Genomic DNA, 15579 nt, shown 5'->3' with positions numbered 1-15579 from the left:
AAAACCAAAAGAGAGAGACACTGGCCAATAATACAACTTCTCTCCACACAGCCGTTTGGTTCATGCGTGCTCGAGCACCTCCGTCGCTGTGGTTACAACCACAGGTTCAAAGATGGACCGGCACCAATGAGTGCACAGCTTTTGAACATCAAAAGATCCTTGAGTTGGTTTTGAATGGTTGCTTGGTCATTAGAGCCTTAAAAACTTCTTACAATCACATAGAAGTCACCACAGTTTTGGTCAACAATAAAATCATTAGTAATCAAAGATATAAAAACAAACTTCAACACGCATGTGCAGTAATCTTTTCAAAGAAAAAATCTGGTTAGAAAGTCTTGCATAAAATAATTGAATAAAAAAAAACTCAGTAATAAAACTGTTACATGCTAACATTGCACAGTAGTTTTTCCCACATGATTATGTGAATATATTTTCACTTATTGCAGTAAATAACCCAGACGTACAATATGGGTGAACCTTTTTGCCTTTACTTCAGCTGCGGAGAAGCGAAGAAGTTGCACTGGCGGTTAGAGGCAGCTGTTGCTTTGCTCTTGCTCCCAAATCTGAGGGTGGGGAGGGGGTCGGGGGGCAGACAGGAGAAGTTTAAGCTTAGTAAGAGTCATTTTAGCAAACGCAATAGGCCAAACAACTGTGAGGACAAATGTTTAGAGGTAAAAACAGGAATCCATTCTTAATATGTGGACAACTTGGATTGTTGATCATTTAACTTTTTTAGTTCAAAGATTAAAATGTATCTGGAGCTGCTGTTTGACACAATGACCTACACTCAAACCTGCTTAAGTTCAAGCTTTATTCAAGTTGGAGACTTTTTAGGGTTTAACTGAAATTTCTATAAAGACCTCTGTTCAACCTGCATTTCCTACCCAGAGTTAACATGTGTGGGTTCCTTTTACATTAAACCGGACCTGTGATATCTCAGTGTCTAGCTGTTTACACAAGACATTGGTACATGACATGCCTCAGGCAATGTGTCAAAGGGATGATTGTGAATAAAATTACCATTATAATTTCCATTACATTCCTCTGCATTATATATACACATATAGTGCAGTGTCCATGCAGCAATAAAATGATCTATTAGGATTTTAACTAAAAATATCAAATTCAAATTTCAAATCCACAAGGGAATGAAATTAGTTTGATAAACCCCTTTAGAAACCAAAACCTGTAGGAGAGAGGTGAGAATTGTATTAAAAGATAATATAGCATAATTTTTCTTTCCCTTTCAGCAAAAATGTGCAGAGACAGAGAAGTTATCAAGGAGCCAGTCATACAGGTCTTTACTGTCCACACAGCAGACAGTCATCCAAGATAACTTTATCCAAGATTACAAATTAATTTGCAACTAGCTTTCATGGGAAAAAAAAGAAGAAGATTGCTAGATAATAATTAACATGATAATTTGTTATGGCTAATGTCATTAGCTTGGATTAGGCTATGTGACATTTGAAGAATGTGGCCCTGCTGTTTCTCTGGTTTGTATTAACAGACTGTGACAGCGAGTGTGAGAGTATGAGGGAGCTTACATGGTGGTGCTGGAGAGGGTGTGCATCATGCGCTGGGACAGCGAGCTGGAGGAAGGTGTTTTGGCCATCATCTGGTGCTCTGGAGTGGTCACTGGTCCTAATAGGCTCACTGCAGATTAAATGTCAATACATCCTCAGTTTAACACAGGTCACTTTGTTATTCATCAACCACAGATGCTGAGTACAAATGAAAAAAGTTGTTTTTAATCTCTTATCGGCCACATCATGTGTACCATTTACAAACAGTGCTTTCAAATTAAATAAAACACAGTCTTATTCTCATGCTATTCATTTCGGAGGAACTTTTATTCTTCAGTGATTTACCTTGGTGGTCTGGAGTGTCAGTGTGAGCATTGTCCATGGCTGCATTATATGGATAAGCAAACTGGCCCCAGTAGTTTCCTGGAATACTGAGCAAGCGCTCTATGACCTAGAAAGACACAAAATAAATCCAGTATTTGTAGTCAAAACGAAAGCACTCACAGCCTTTTACTTCAACTATGTGCTACTTTACAAACACTGGACTAGGGCTCTGACCATAGTGAATATTCAAAGCAGTTATTCTTTATTCTCATTCACTTTACCCTCGGTTGTCTGTTTGTGTCGTGCAGGATGGTCATAGGGTCTGGGTCGGGAACAGCATGACCCACAAGAGTGGGGCCAAACACCCTGGCCAGGTTGTTCACATCCATCTTGGTAGCAACACTCTGAGAGACCCTGGGAAAAGCAAGGGGTAGAAAAACGATGTAGGAGTTTACAACATGGTTGCTCACTCTTGTCTCACACCTTAAACAATTTGGATAAAAGTCCTTCTGGCTGACACCACTCCTGTCTAAAGGGTGGAAGGTAATGGGAGCAGATGAGAGTAACAACAGGATAAAATATGAAAATCACTTCTGCAGATGGATCATCAGGCAGGCCAGAGTGTCTCGGTTGGGTTGAGGCAGCTCGCTGATGGTCTGATACAACATGGCGAGACTGTTGCCATCATCCTGGATTTCTACAAAAACATTAACACCCGTCATTTAATGAACATTTATTGCATGTTCCCTCCATCCCATGGAGCTCTTTAATCCACTCAATTTTAATACTTCTTCTTAAAAAGAATACTGTTACGCAAACATTCAGACTGATAAAGGCTTCTGAGAGTACAGCAATCTTCTGTAAGTGATTCTACACGTCTCAGAAACTCACCCGCTGCTTCCATGAAGGCTTTGTTGAGGTGGAAGGTGAGTAGCGGCTCTGGAAGCTTTCTGAGGAAGTCTTTGAGGACACCTGTAATGACATTGATGTCTTCTACTTTGTTAAGTGGAGGCAGAGTCTTTCCTCTAATCAGCTTCTCCTTCAGCCCTCTCACCAAGCGCTCGTGGCCAGAGACTCTGTACAGGCCAACCTGGGGCAAGGAAAAGATAAAAGAAACCAGCTGTCATTGTCTGGCTGCCTGCGATACCGTACTGAATGAGATAACTAATTAAAAGAGAAATTATCCACTGTAATCGCTCAAGGTAAAGGATCAGAGCAAGTAAACAAGGACTTTAATAAAGTCTGTCTCACCTCATGTAGGCCTCTGTGTTCAATCTCCTTAATGCAGTAGATAACCAGAGCTGGGATCTTTGGAGAGGTCACTGGGGCAAAGTCAGCCAAGGTGGTCTGCAGACAAAATACATCAGTTCATATTTATAGGTGGCATGAAAGTACTAGAAAATCATAATGGAGTGGAAACATGTCATAAAGCACGGAGGAAAATGTACCTCTGTGTTCTTGATGGGGGTGCTAACAGCTGTGGGATTACAGGGCAGGGGACAGCGCTCACGACACTCTGGGTGGGCCACAACTCTACAATCCTGGCAGCGAAGGTACATCTTGCCAAACTTCGTCCTTCTTCCACATGGTACACAGAACTCAGACTTGATCACCTTAGTGATAGAGGGACCACAGTGCCCCAATGTGAGTAGATAATTCAATAAGGTGAACCGGCTTGTAGTGTTGATGCAGGTAGACACAGTACAGATATAGTCTTACCGTTTTGGGGATGAACTGGTGCTTCTTTCCTCCTCTATTAGCTCTGGGGGTCCGGAGTTGGGCTGAGAAATCTGGTACTGGTGTGCTGGGAGCCTCACTGGCAGTCTCAGATTGGTCAGTGGTGGTTGTATCACCCCATGCTGGAGCAACTGTAGACGCACATGTTGGTAAAAATCACAAAACAAATGAATTTTACAACCAATTTGTTTTACAGTCTAATTAATGGTTCTGTTGTAAGGTCATAGAGGGGATCAAAAAAGATATACAAAATTCTCACCACTCTTTCTGCTGCGCGTCCAGTAAGGCACAGTTTCAATGGTGGAGACAGCCTCAACAGTACCACCATTCACAGGCACAGTGATGGTGGTTTTGGTTACTATAGACTCATTCATCTGATTCATATAAAAAAAAAGAAGATATTTGCTGCTCTTTTCAACCAAACTGATAGCCATTTTATTTGTCTCCTACTTAAATAGCAGAGATATAAACACCAAAGCTGTTTTACAGACGTTAGTGTTATATAGTACATTCAGCTGGAGAGGTCAGCATTACCCTATCTGATGTGCGTCCAGTGGAGCGAGGCTTCTTCATTGCCTGTGGAGGAAGCTCAGAGAGTTTTCTGGAGGAACGCTGTGGATTAAAATGTACAGAAACTTTCAAAAACACTTTGTCGTAGACCCTGCTATGTGGACAGCAAATAGCAGGACAAAGTTGTGCTGATGTATCAAACCAGTAACTGCCTCTAATCTAACCAGAAAGCAAATTATCAGTCAATCATTAATACACGGAAGGAGGCACCTATTCAAAATGCGAATAAAGACATAACTCACCCGTTTCTGGCGTTTCCGCAGTCTTACAGTCTTCATTGCAGAAGAATCCCAGTCCTACAGGAAAGGTGGAGAGATAGACCATAGTACTTAATTAACTCATCTTAACGAACATTGTTGTCCCACTATGTGATCCTCAAACCAGCAAATATACAGTGAAACTGTATAAAATGGGTCAATATACCAGAGAGTCGTCCGTTTGGTCATAACTGATGTCTGACAGCAAAGAAGCTGATTCATCGATGGTATTTAACCTGTAAAATAGATTAAAGTCAGCATTTAATCTTGCTGTTTGAATTCTATTCCCTACAATGTACAGTATGTATGCTGCACCTCTATACAGTGACAGACAATGTATTCATTAGCTAGAGCAACAGAACAGTACCATAAATATAAGTGAAAACTGAAGAAAGGATGAGGCACTGTGGTTAGATGAACACCTAAAATCATTATTACGGTCTCATCAGTACTCTCTGGGAAAAACCCCCAATAATGATGCACATGTATTTGTTTCAGAACCAGACGAGGAGGTTCTGACCTTCGACTGGAGTTGAGGTTGCCTTTAGCAGCCTGTGCTGCCTGGGAGTGAGCACTGAGGAAGGCCAGGGCGGAGCGCTGCTCCTCACTCAGGTGGACACTGTTACCGTTGTTTTCTGATAACAGCAGCTCCCGGATCAGCTGTAGCTGACGTTCCTGTTACACCCACATAACAGCAGGTCGAAAGGGACAGGTCCATACACAGAAAACACAGACAAATGCAAAAAAAAAGCCTTATTTAGTGGTGACGAATGTCATTGTCTGATGATTCACATCTAGCTTTTTCCTTTTTCTAATTTCCCATGTATCCCCTAAACGACCATGCAGCTACACATGATTTATACGTATTGGTGCACCAACCAGCTTCTCATAGACAGCCTCAGCCTTCTGGCGCCGGCGGATCTCCACATCCACCTGGTTGCGAGCATGCTTCAGTTTGACCTCCAGGGCTCCCCTCTCAGTCTCTGCTTTAGCCAGCACCTCTTTACAAGAAACCAGCTCCTCACCTGCTCGCAGCCACTTCTTACGGGACTCCTCAAAGTTCACTGCCATCTGCAGGAACTCTGAATAAGACAACAGAAGAGGAGATTGTTGTATTGCTGCTGTGCACAATGTACTGCTTTCCTCTGTGGTGGTTACGTGTATTAGGCCTCCAAATTTAAACAGGTTTTCAGTGGCAATGATGCAAATTACCTCAAGACAGAGGACAAAAAGACAGAGTGCTCTGCTGTAAAGTGAAAAATGAGTAACAGTTCTTTCCTCTTGGTTAAAATGGAAATGAACTGCATTATCTGGACTATTGAAATGTTTTGAGTTTTTTTTATTTTTTTTTTTTACTATGCCCCAATAGCTATTTCAACCATTTGTGTCAATCTTCACCATCATTTGCCTGTAGTCCTGACCTTGTCAGCCTTTACTTACTAACGTAGATGCTCAATACTCAATGGCTAATAATTCATTGCACCAACTCTTGTGATGGTAATGCACCCAATATTACTGCTACTAACGTTAGCACCTTGCCACAGCAGACCAGTTTAACTACACTAACGCTACACAAGTACTTTGTGTTTCACTGACAGGCTCCTAAAGAGGTGGCAAATAGCAAAATAAAGTGTGGAAATAACTTACGTGGTTCAATGCCCTCATTCAGTCCGTCCACCTGGGCTGTCAGACTCTGGAACTGGTTGTACAGGTTCACCACAGACGACTCCATCGTGTCTTACTGCAGCTGGGTTAGCAACAGTTGACATAAACTTAGTCAGATTAGTAGGGAGAAATGCGTGAGTTGGATGATAATTGCTGGTTAATTTCATGTTAGTTTTATTTTGTTGACGTTTGACACTTGTTCAGCCCCGTTGAGACTATCGTTGAATGAGCAGTAAGGTTACAAACACTACATTTCAGGTCACGTGTGAAATGAATAACTAACGCTACCTCTATCATAGAACTAAAGAAAAACAACTAACGCGTTTACGTTAGCCGTGAGTACCTCCACGGTGTTCAAAACTACTCGCAAGATTGTTAGCTAAAGTAATGTCACGCCGGGTTTAACGTTACTGCTATGATAAAGCTATCAACATGCTAACATGAACGTTAGCAGGTTTGTGTTGACCTGACTTACGCTAGCTAACGTTACCTATCGTTACGTTGGTCAAAAGTAAAAAACAAAACAAAAAAACAAACACTTACCTGTGCAAAATCTTTCCCGTGATAGTGCGACTGACATGTAATGTAACCACGTCCGATGTTAAAAGTAGAGGTTAGATTGTTTATTCCCACACCGGCTACAGCAGAGCCACACCTGCCTGAAAAAGTTTGCACATTCTTCTTCAAAGTTCAAAATCAGCGCCGGTTTTCTTCCTCGTCAGCTGCTGTGGCGGATGTCGGAGCCCTCTATCGCCCCCACACATCCAGAGTTGTAACTGCAGGGATATTGTGGCGATATGTTTCCTTGCTTCCCAAAGCAGAACTCCAAGGGTCCTCTGCGGTCACTGTGGGCCCTCTGGGAGTTAGAGGTGTATCAACATAATTCACTAGACGGTAGCCCTATGAGATACAGTATTATGTGAAATATAAAAAAAACACACACACATTTATTATATGACATTATATATCATTATTACAGATGACCCGGGAGTCTACTTACAGCAAGCAGCATTAACTGAAATTGCACTGTATGTTATGAATCAATATATTACTCAGTCACTAAGTAGGTCTATTTTAAAAATCTATAATGTTTAGATTTTATGTCATCATGCATACATACATTTATTTTTTATCTGACCCATTGATTTGTTAACATCTTCATTTGTAAATAACTTTATTAATGTCTGTATTTGTTGCCCAGGACATGGGGACATACAGAATACGCCATATAGCCTATAATGATCCATTGTACTGTATTTCATCATCTACTGTATGGAAAGACAACAAAACATTTTAGGTAGGGATCTCTGGTTCAAAATCTGTGTCAAATTGGGCTGGGTCTGTAGTTTTAAGAACCTCTGGAGGTTTTTAAAATTATATCTGGGCTTGAGGCCACTTTCTTTCAAATATCTGCTTCTAACTTGTTAAGTGTACAGCAACCCCATTAGTAATATCAATAACTTTCATATATAAGCAATTTTTTGCACAATGAATAAAAAAGGCAGTTATGCTTGAGGTGAGTCAGTCCAGTATCTGTGCTCTCCTTACTGTGTATCAAAGTCTGCAATAGAGTATGGTAAAATTATGTGTGAAATCGTAAAATCCTTTGAAACACTCAGCGACTGTGTCCTGTTGTCGTGGGCCTGGCACATGGGATGCACACAGCTGCATCATTAATCAGCCATGGATGGCATATCTGGGTGCAGCAGCAGCAGCTCTACTGTGCAACATTTAATGAGGGTACAACACACACACACACACACACACACACACACACACACACACACACACACACACACACACACACTAAATCCTAATGTGTCCATAACGCATTAGACATTTTTAAACAACTCAACAATAGACTATAACTGATTAGTGTGTTTTTATAATCTATTGGCAGTCTGATTTAGCAATACACTTATTCCCAGAATACAGTGTGCGTGTGTGTGTGTGCTCTGAATACTGCAGGTCCATTAGAGTTGATTTGAGATAATAGGATCTGTCACTCAATATGTATTCTCTGTCTTTATCAATTATTCATCTCCATATGTACATTTCCTCCAGTAACCTGATCATTTAACTGCCAGACTTCTCTTTTTCCTTTTTCCAATAACTATTTGCCCTTTCTTAAACTGAGTGGACTATTACTGCCATCTGCAAGTGGAATCAGCCGATTATTTTTAAACAGAGCAGTTGCTTTCAGGAGTCTTTTTTTTCATTCACCATAATGTTTTTAAATGTGTTTATAACATAGTGCAATTAGGTCTTCATTTATTATTTATCAGATCAGACAACATAGTGTAAAAGGCACGTTACCACTTTGCCGAGTTTATTTAGACAAGCATCATAAGTCAGCCTACACCCCCACAATCATATAAAGCGCTGCACACCAGTAACTTGTACTGTAATACCTGCATATATTTTCTTTCATTTACAAGCAGTTTTTAAGACAGAGTGTTTACCTGAATAATGAGTTCACAGATTTTTAGCTGTCTGCCTAAAAAGGTGCATGGATGCTACAACAACAAGGTCCAAATTCTGTAAGTGCATCTCAGGAGCAAAGCTAATATCAGGAGGCTTTAATGCACTGAAGTTTCAGAGGAAGCACCTGCGGACTGTGCTGACTACAGGGTTAGGCCTCCTCAGTGGCACCATCGGAAGGGTAATGGATCCGCAAACAGCCTCATGGGGAACACTTGGCAGATATACATCTACTTAGGAGGATGCATTCAAGTAGAACACACCCTCTATACATCCTGCCCATATTTGTGTACACAGAGCAAAGTGAAGTTTAGGGGTCTGGATACAGATAAACAAAACAAGCATTTTTATACATTTTTTTTCCCCAAAGATATGCATAGTTTCTGTCCAATTTGGTGTATACCCCACAACTGGAAAAAAGTTCTAATCTATTGTTGAACAGAAACAAAATCATCCATATGTAGCAATGTAAAGGGAGTGGACCAAAACAAAAAACATGAACACCTAGAAAATGGAATGTAAACCAATACATCAGCAGTGCAATAAATACAGCTATTAAGATAGTGTCAGGCATTGAATTTCAAATTTGAAAGCTGAAATTTGGTAATTTGTTTACTAATAGGGTTGTATTAGTTTACAACATATTCTAAAGTGTGCCTCTTATTTTGACCAGACTATAATACACATGTACACCTCTCTAACAGTCTCAACATAAAGTCAACATTACAAGCTTCACAAAGGTAGTTTCTATTGTAGAAATATTGTGTTGAATTTCATTCTATTTTAAAGGTGTACATGTTTTTGTAGATTTTACAGTCCGGGACCAAAATCTGATTTAAATATAATGTCTCCTGAGTTAACAGGATGTTTTTACAAAATGGAATGTCACACCACCGGCAAAACTACTCTCATCATCTGTGAAAGGACGCCAGATGAATCTGTTGGTTCTAAGTGAGCAGGTATGTGGAAAAGCTCTGGCCAAGTGAGTACAGTGAAAAGATAATGTGCATAGGTGCACTCCAAACATCCCATCTATTGAATTACAAGTGGAATCTCCCACTCTGAGTGTTTACTGGAAAAGGCTTCCTCTTTCCTTCACTGCTTCAACAACAACAGGATTTTTATCTTCCATTTTTTGAAATCTGACACTTGGTTAACACTCCAAACCTAAACATTCATGAGTGGATTACATCTGATATTTTCCAGTTAGAAAAAATGGGAGGAACTCTATAAAAATATTATTTCTATTGATTTATGCTTGTTTGAGCAGTATATCTTGGTGCTTAAAGGAAGGACATTCAAACTAATATAATAAAATAAAAACGCTCCTGACGACAGAATCCTTATACTACTTATAAACTGTAGATGTAAAACACTTATGTACTGATAAAACTGTTGCCCTGTAGTGTTCTCAAGGCAGCCGCAAGAAAGAGTCAGGCAGTGCTCAAGGCTGAAAACAAAAAGAAATTGACACTTTTGCAATGGCTCAGTATTACTAGTTTCAATGTATCCTCTCAGAGATATTTTAAAATTATTTAAAACCTTAATCCTTTACTATTTTGCAGCCACCTGAAATTATTAAGAACAAAGATCATGAAATAAATGGCAGTCAACGGGAGAAAAAACTTGGCATGGGAGATTACTTACAATTTGTTGCAACTGCTTGAGGGAGTGACTCAGTGTGATTTCAAAGTTAGCTACAGTTCAAATCATCCTGTTTTTCTGAAGTCATAAATAATGATGCTGCATGCAGAGAAGTGTAACGAGTTACTGAATGTTAAGTGATCACCGATCCAGCTTTAGGGTCCTAGTGTCACAGTCTCTCATTTACTAATCTCCATGAAAATGGCGTGCAGGTTCCTGGATACAGCACATAGCTGCAGGAAATAAATAAATAAAATGAATGCTTTCTGTAAGATTCTTCAAGACCCCATGGTGCAAACGGGAATGACGATGATGAGAATGATTGCCACTGCAGTGCCAATGAGCGCAAGCAGCTTGCAGACCTTGGCCCGGCGGAGGTCAGCCTCTTTACGCCTCAGTAGAGCATCGTAGCCTGGAGTGTAGATGTCGTCCATCCAGAACTCCATGTTGTTGGGGTTGAGAGACTCCTGGCCCTGAGGAACATGATGCCATTTAAAGATTTTTAGAGAAGATATAAATCTATATGGATTAAAGATCTTAAAGGAGAACTCAAATATTGTATACTCTTTCCTGCTATGTATCATTAATGTGTGAAGACTACGTCATAACACAGAATTGTATTTTTCTTGAGACTGCATGATGTAATTATAAAAAAACATATTGTAATACTGCCAGACACACAGAAAACATATCCTATTTAGTCATTTATAGACTTCAACCACTGACTTTATATAAGAGACATGATAGGAAACAGAATGTAATTAAATGTTTTTTAACTAATTTAGCCCTTTCAAAGTCAACACATCTTACCTGTAAGTCCAAAGGGGTGACTCGTGATTCTCTGTCGTCTACAGTCCATATGGGCCTTCCCCTCGCCTCAGCCAATCTGGGGTCCATGATCTTCCCAGAAGTTAACCCCCCTGTCAGACTGCTGTCTTTGTGGCGGAACAGGGACGAGTTAAACACTTGTTCCACCAGGTTGGAGGACTTTTGGGAGAGTAGGTTAGTTGTGCTGCCTGATTGATCTGCCTAGAAGGAAAATGGGCCAAACACAGATTTTATATATACTATATATACAACATACCTATATATACCTATTTTAACCTTTAAACATATGTGACATTCAGGCAAAGTTGACAATATTAGTCTAACTAAATACCACCACTAAACCAATACCCCACAAAGTGGACTGATTAACTTGTCAACCAACCACATAATCACGTGTGTCTACCCAGCAGACCACAGGGCCTGCTACAGGCCTAACATATTTTGTGGTTGCAGGCCATGGACATACACATGGGGCACATACTGTACTTTTGCCTTCAAAATGGATTGCAGTTGAACTGTTTAAGAACTGATGCTCATATGCTGAGGACCCCATATCTCATCTGACAGCTATTTCCTCATGTATCATGCAAAATATAGAATAAAATGTACACTCTACCTTTCCATGTGAACCTTTGCCATCTTTACTTTTCGAGAATGACACTGTCCAGTCTCTTGCAGAGTTAGAGACGTTCGGCTGTTTGGCATCAGAGACACTTTTCTCTTCAGGCTGGGCTTTGGAGGCACGACGAGATGATGCATCCTTCTTCACTTCTTTCCCCCGTTTTGAATCAGACTGACCTTTGCTGCTTTCCGTTTGCTCCACAGGAGTGTTCCATCGGCTCCAGTCCAGACTGCTACTGCTGGTCCCTGGAAACAGATGCCCGGATGCAGACAGAGGCTGAGGTTCTGATGACTCAGAAGGGGTTACAGGGTGGCTCATAAAGGACGAGACACCACTGAGCGGCTCCAGCCATCGCCCGCTAGTGCCTTGTCCACCACCACTGATAGGCTGCTGGATCTTTTCATCCAGTCGCTGCAGAGCAGAGAGCACCTGGGAAATCTCGGCCTTTACATCATTCAGTGACTCGAGCTGTCTTTCTATCTGGCTCATACGGAGCAGTAGCTTACAGACACTGGCCTTGAGCCCATCATCACTGCTTTCCAGAGAGTGGAAAAGCCTTGAGAGCTGACCTAGGCGGCCACGTCTGGCCTCTGGGGTGTCCTGGTTAATAGCTGATCCATCGCTGGGGTGCAGCACTCCCGTGGAACCACACATGCTTATGTCATCTAAGAAACGAAAGATGGCACTGATGTCATCCTCACCAAACTCAGGGTCATCTAATGAGGTCATGAAGGAGAGGCGATCAGCGTGGACCAGGCTACGGAGGCGCCGGGGGTCCGGTAGGTCTGTCTGCGTTCCCTGAGCCTTGACTACATCGCCTCCACATGGCAATCCACTATCCCCACTCTCACCTCCTGACGACCCCCCTAATTTGCTGATAGCCGGGGTTGATCGTCTTGGAAGTTGCCCCCCTTGTGATTCCATTCCCAATCCAACACTGCCCACGCCTATCCGGTCCTCTAGACTGTGACTCTTATTGCTCCAAATGGGCCTCTGGGTCCTGGGAGGTTGAAGGTGCCGTGGGGACCACTCTGGGATTGACCCAGGTCCGAAGTAAGTTGAGTCCTGTAGGTCGTCAAGGCTTTCATGTTTAGCCCGCTGCTCTGGCGATTGGTGGACTGTTGTTGGTGACGGGTAAGGATTCTGGACCATTTCGAAGCTGTGATTGTCAAAGCCTTTCTGTCCCATGTTGGGACTGGGAGACTCACTGCTAACAGTCACCTGGGGTATCAGAGGTGGCTGGTTATGGAAGTCCTTCCTAAAGACGTTTCTCTTCTGGTCGACAGACGATCCCTGTTCAGCTTCAAACACCTCCATGGGAGCAGAATCACCACTAGACTCACTGTCCGTCTCCAAAGGCAGGTAGATATTCTTCATGACTTCGTTGGGGATTTGACCACTAGGGTACAAAAGTGTGGTGTGAGGCAAGTCAAAAGACACAGCCCTCGCCCTGATTGGAGGGGAGGACACAAGTGAGATTGGATCTGGGGGAAGACTTGCTCGCTTGCGGGCCGAGTAAACAGGTCTCGGAAACAGCAAGTGCTCGTCGATAAGCCTGCCACTGGAGTCAGAGTGGGCGCGTGCTCTTTCTCGAGCAGAAATGTTGAGCTGGTGGATTCCAGGCAGACTGGGGCCTGGGGACTGGTCAACAGGGAGGACCGTATGGGCTCTCATTGGTTGGCTGTCATCAGGGGCCCCACCCGTCATCTGAATGAGATTGAAAATAGTTACAATGTCAGCAGCGACACCTATGGGTGATAGCCCCTGGCCTCTGGTGGACACCCGGTCTCTGAAGAGCGTAGCTGGGAAACAGGGATCCTGGCTTGCAGCAGCAAAAAGCAAACTCCTGAGCTCGATGAGGTGCTCCAGGTCAAAGCGGGTGCTGACCATGCGACAAAGGTCCTGGAAGGTCAGCCATTGGCGCATATTAGCCAGTTCCTCCAGGATCCCCAGAAGGACCCCAGGGTATTCCTGCTGCAGGTTAGCCATGGCTGCTCACCTGAGAGGGAAAACAAGGCTGTTAGTAAAGCAACTTTATTTATATAGCACCATTCAAAAACAAGGTAATTCAAAGTGCTTCACATAACACATAAAAAGTCATTAAGACAAGACATGAAAGAAACATAAGGCAATGTAAAAAAGACTAATAATTACAGGTGGAATTAAAGTCCCATATCCAACCTGATAAGTCCATGTAAGTATTCAGCTTTCTTTCTTTGACACAATAAAACAATGTTTAATCAAAGTATAATAATTATATGATATGATGTATGTTATATAATACTTTAATATTGTATATTAATTACATGCCGATAAAGAATAATAAAGCAAGTAACAAAACATGATTGGATAACCTATTATTATAAAACATTGTTATAGATCTATATTAATGTGTAAAAGTACTAAAACGATGATAGAAATGATACACAATTTTTGTGTGATAAATGAATTACACGTTTCACTTAGTCACAATATCAACAGTGTTTCAGATTGGATACTGTTTCACAGTCAGCATATAATAGGTCAAAATTATAACAATCCAAGTAGATGTTTTCAGCTCGGATGGAAGAAGCCCTTCATGTGGGCATTTGGAAATCGACCTTATTCTTGGGCCCTAAAATAACCACAATCATCTGATCTGATGACGCCGTCACACTGCGCACATCTTTCCCTCGCTGGACATTTTCGATCTTCTCATTTCTATAAACAGCTTCGGGGGGGCAAACTCGCCACTTTACCGACGTATCGATGGATATACTAACATGCATACAGTAACTTTACTCCAGGCACGCGGTCTGAAGATGAGGACAGGGACATTTCTTAGAAAAGGTGCAACAATCTATACTGCGAGTCCCCTGTTGTGTTTGCGTACCAGCTGGGACATCACCAATGACATGTCAGTGTTGAAAGTGCAATCTGGGTTGTAAACATCTTACTTAAGGTGTAGCTTAAGCGGAGGAAAGCCTAGGAGTGTCTCCACTTACCTGGTTCTATTCAGAGACAATTACAGTCACGCCTGTGTCCATTAAAGAAAGAAAAAGACAATTATAATCCCATTTTACGCGAATAGCGAGGCCATATTCCAAATAGATCCGGGGCGGCTCATACTGTCAAACGCCTTTCATGTGCTTCTCAGTTTGTAGCAGCGACTAGCCCACAGCCCAGGCAGGAGAGGAGAAAATTAGAAATCAGGTCATCTTCCCACAAGTCCCTGCAGTCCCCTAAGGGACCTCAAAATACATCCAAACGGTTTCCCCTCATCACAGATCGTCACACGCAAAGTGAACAGTACAGCCACATTCCTCATTGAGACATTGGAGGAGAGAGACACACTCTTGGCAAGACAACCCCGCGTGTATGGGTGGGTCAGGTCCAGGAGCATATATTCTGAGGGTGCCATAGCAATAATTGGTTATGTGTGCAAGTTGAGCATGTGAATAAAGTAGATTAAAAATTGATGTTTGCTAATTGACACTCCTAAAACTCCAAACTGACAGTAAACCACAAGGTTGAGGGTAAATTGCCTGCTAGATTGCTGCCTACACACAGAGCTGTCTGCCAGACTTCAGCCCTCCCAGACTTTTAACCATTACTCTGCATTATCATCCATAAAGGGTTTGTACTTAAAACCCCATTAGAGCAAGAGAAGGGCAAGGCTTTCATCGCTGAGTAGCAGCACTCTGCTACCATCAGAATGGACATCTCTAATTCACCTGACAACGCACAGAGCAGCACATCCATCATCCCATGTACTCAGGAATCACTGGGAATCAATGCGGTGAATGAGCCGTGGTATGAAGAGCAACGTGGGTGTAGGTATAGGACCATAATGTATTAGTGTCAGGCCTGTAGCTTGGTAGTTCTGTTTGTCAGGTGAAAAAAAGGACAAAAAGTTGAATAATGCATTCAAAAGATAATCTGCTTT

The 15579-nt window shown here is 42.0% G+C and overlaps 2 protein-coding genes across 2 annotated transcripts; both read right to left on the bottom strand.

Annotated features, from left to right (window-relative positions):
• Positions 1–487: 487 nt before the first annotated feature.
• LOC139282916 (rac GTPase-activating protein 1-like) lies at positions 488–6155 on the bottom strand. The gene is made up of 16 exons (XM_070902824.1): positions 6062–6155; positions 5294–5496; positions 4935–5089; positions 4581–4650; positions 4400–4453; positions 4122–4199; positions 3847–3961; positions 3570–3718; positions 3299–3463; positions 3102–3197; positions 2742–2940; positions 2442–2547; positions 2132–2264; positions 1872–1977; positions 1548–1656; positions 488–563 (listed from the first exon to the last, which is right to left on the bottom strand). Exons 1-16 carry the CDS (start codon positions 6144–6146, stop codon positions 488–490), a joined length of 1899 nt encoding a protein of 632 aa, XP_070758925.1. The 5' UTR covers positions 6147–6155.
• A 4327-nt stretch (positions 6156–10482) lies between these two features.
• Positions 10483–13643, bottom strand: LOC139283490 (major intrinsically disordered Notch2-binding receptor 1-like). The gene is made up of 3 exons (XM_070903515.1): positions 11649–13643; positions 11015–11233; positions 10483–10677 (listed from the first exon to the last, which is right to left on the bottom strand). The coding sequence occupies exons 1-3, from the start codon at positions 13641–13643 to the stop codon at positions 10483–10485; spliced, it is 2409 nt and encodes an 802-aa protein (XP_070759616.1).
• Between the last annotated feature and the right edge of the window lie 1936 nt (positions 13644–15579).

Source organism: Enoplosus armatus, chromosome 3 (genome assembly GCF_043641665.1).
Source record: "Enoplosus armatus isolate fEnoArm2 chromosome 3, fEnoArm2.hap1, whole genome shotgun sequence".
Classification (NCBI taxonomy): Eukaryota; Metazoa; Chordata; class Actinopteri; order Centrarchiformes; family Enoplosidae; genus Enoplosus; species Enoplosus armatus.
Note: the sequence above shows the minus strand (reverse complement) of the source record. Positions and strands in the feature narration are given on the sequence as shown.

Coding starts and splice junctions, on each gene's coding strand:
- LOC139283490 (XM_070903515.1), bottom strand. CDS start 13,643: ATGGCTAACCTGCAGCAGGAATACCCTGGGGTCCTTCTGGGGATCCTG. Junction 11,234..11,648: donor GCAAAGGTTCACATGGAAAG/GTAGAGTGTACA, acceptor TTTTCCTTCTAG/GCAGATCAATCAGGCAGCAC. Junction 10,678..11,014: donor TCACCCCTTTGGACTTACAG/GTAAGATGTGTT, acceptor CATGTTCCTCAG/GGCCAGGAGTCTCTCAACCC.
- LOC139282916 (XM_070902824.1), bottom strand. CDS start 6,146: ATGGAGTCGTCTGTGGTGAACCTGTACAACCAGTTCCAGAGTCTGACA. Junction 2,548..2,741: donor AGCCTTCATGGAAGCAGCGG/GTGAGTTTCTGA, acceptor ATGTTTTTGTAG/AAATCCAGGATGATGGCAAC. Junction 2,265..2,441: donor CTGATGATCCATCTGCAGAA/GTGATTTTCATA, acceptor TGCTTTTCCCAG/GGTCTCTCAGAGTGTTGCTA.